General features: G+C 48.7%; 1 protein-coding gene across 1 annotated transcript in view; it reads left to right on the top strand.

The window, feature by feature from the left end:
- The window catches only part of LOC105827089 (solute carrier family 41 member 3-like), a 50739-nt gene extending 49758 nt beyond the window's left edge, over positions 1–981 (top strand). The window contains exon 10 of the mRNA XM_012665106.1: positions 959–981. Within this exon, the coding sequence (XP_012520560.1) occupies positions 959–981 (23 nt within the window). The remainder of the gene's footprint in view (positions 1–958) is intronic.
- The last annotated feature ends 567 nt before the right edge of the window (positions 982–1548 follow it).

Below are 1548 nucleotides of genomic sequence, written 5' to 3'. Positions count from 1 at the left end.
GTAAATTCTGATAACCTCGCAAGAACCGGTGTGGCATAGACTTTTATAACCCCCATTTACAGAGGAGGTGACGGAGGCTTGGTGAGGTCCTGTGGCTGGTGAGTGGCGGAGCCAGGATTCGAATGTAGACAACGGGGCTCAGACCCGAGCTGTGTGGACAGTAAAAAAGGGGGCTTGTCTCTTCTGCAGGGAGAACTCGCCTCTGCTGTGCCTTGGAGCAGACTTTCTATAGATTCTGAATAAATCTCACTTTCACTTTATACTTTCGGCTCCCTCCTGGAAATTCCTTCTTGCGTGAAGCCAAGGACCCACCTGGACCTCAAGTGACTGCCAGTGTTGGGAGTCACTTTCCTGTGTCACCTGGTGACCCAGATGGGACAAAGGGCGACCGCCCACCCAGACCCCAAATTAAGACTGAGTGGCACTATTTGGACCCCGAAGGATGGGGTAAGTCTCCCTTTGTCTAGTTTGGTTTCTTTTCGGTTTTCTTGCCTTCCAAAGTGTCAGACGCATTCATTCTGTCTCTCTCTTCACTGTCTCCTTCTGCCTTTCTTTTCTCATCTCTGGGGAGATGTTTCTATTCTTTCAAGACGGGTCATTTTCCCTGTTTATTTTGAAATCCTTTTCTTTCGTTAAACAGAGGTCCTTTATTGTGGCGACTCCGGGACACCAGAGCCGTGTTGTGTCGGTGATCCCAAGCTAAAGGGCTGAAAACAGGCCCCTTGGGAAAACCTGTTCTTTTGTCTGAGGCCTCTTCTTGCCGGCACTGGGGCTGCTTGTCTTGCTGTTACCTTTATTCTTGCCTTTGCCCAAACCCTGAGTGTTTCTTCAAGTCGGATTAGAATGTTACTTTTGTTCTCCGAGTGAAGCCTGTTCTGTACTTTGTGCGCTGCTGTGTTCCTTGTACTGCAGGCTGCAGTCTCTGTTCCTCTGCACGGCTCTGTCTTTTCTCCTCTAGCCTGTGTGCTGCACCGCACGTGACTGCGAGGTTTGGCCACCGCCACCTCGGACCACGCCTGTATCCGACATAAAGACTCGTTAGTAATTTAGATGTTAAGCTACCTATAAGCTTCCTTTTCCCGTCATCATCAGAACCAACCAGTTGGAAACATCTGGCTAGGATTAAACCTGTGCCTCGTGAGCCCCCACGGGTTGGCGCAGAGGAGCTGGCATACTCCTGTGAGCCTGTGGAGCAGCGGTCCCCAACCTTTTTGGCATCAGTGACGGGTTTCGTGGAAAACAGTTTCCACACACTCCGGAAGACAGCAAGAAAGCTAAGTAACACCCTCATTCAAATGACTAGTAAACGTGTGCTCGTTCTTCTTTTCTTAATCACTGTTGGCATTTCCCTAATAACCCACTTGTTATTCCTTGGCTTACTTCCTGGTGACTGGAATGAAGTCACTTTCATAGTCATGAACCAAACTTGCATTTTGCCTTAGTTGTTCACCGTGTTTACATTACACTCCCTCCTCTCCCTGGAAAAAACCTTTTCTGTCCATCTCGGATATAGGAAAATAACCATGTTGCATTTTGGCTGAACAGGGA

This window comes from Propithecus coquereli, unplaced genomic scaffold (assembly GCF_000956105.1).
Source record: "Propithecus coquereli isolate 6110/MARCELLA unplaced genomic scaffold, Pcoq_1.0 Scaffold960, whole genome shotgun sequence".
Classification (NCBI taxonomy): Eukaryota; Metazoa; Chordata; class Mammalia; order Primates; family Indriidae; genus Propithecus; species Propithecus coquereli.
Note: the sequence above shows the minus strand (reverse complement) of the source record. Positions and strands in the feature narration are given on the sequence as shown.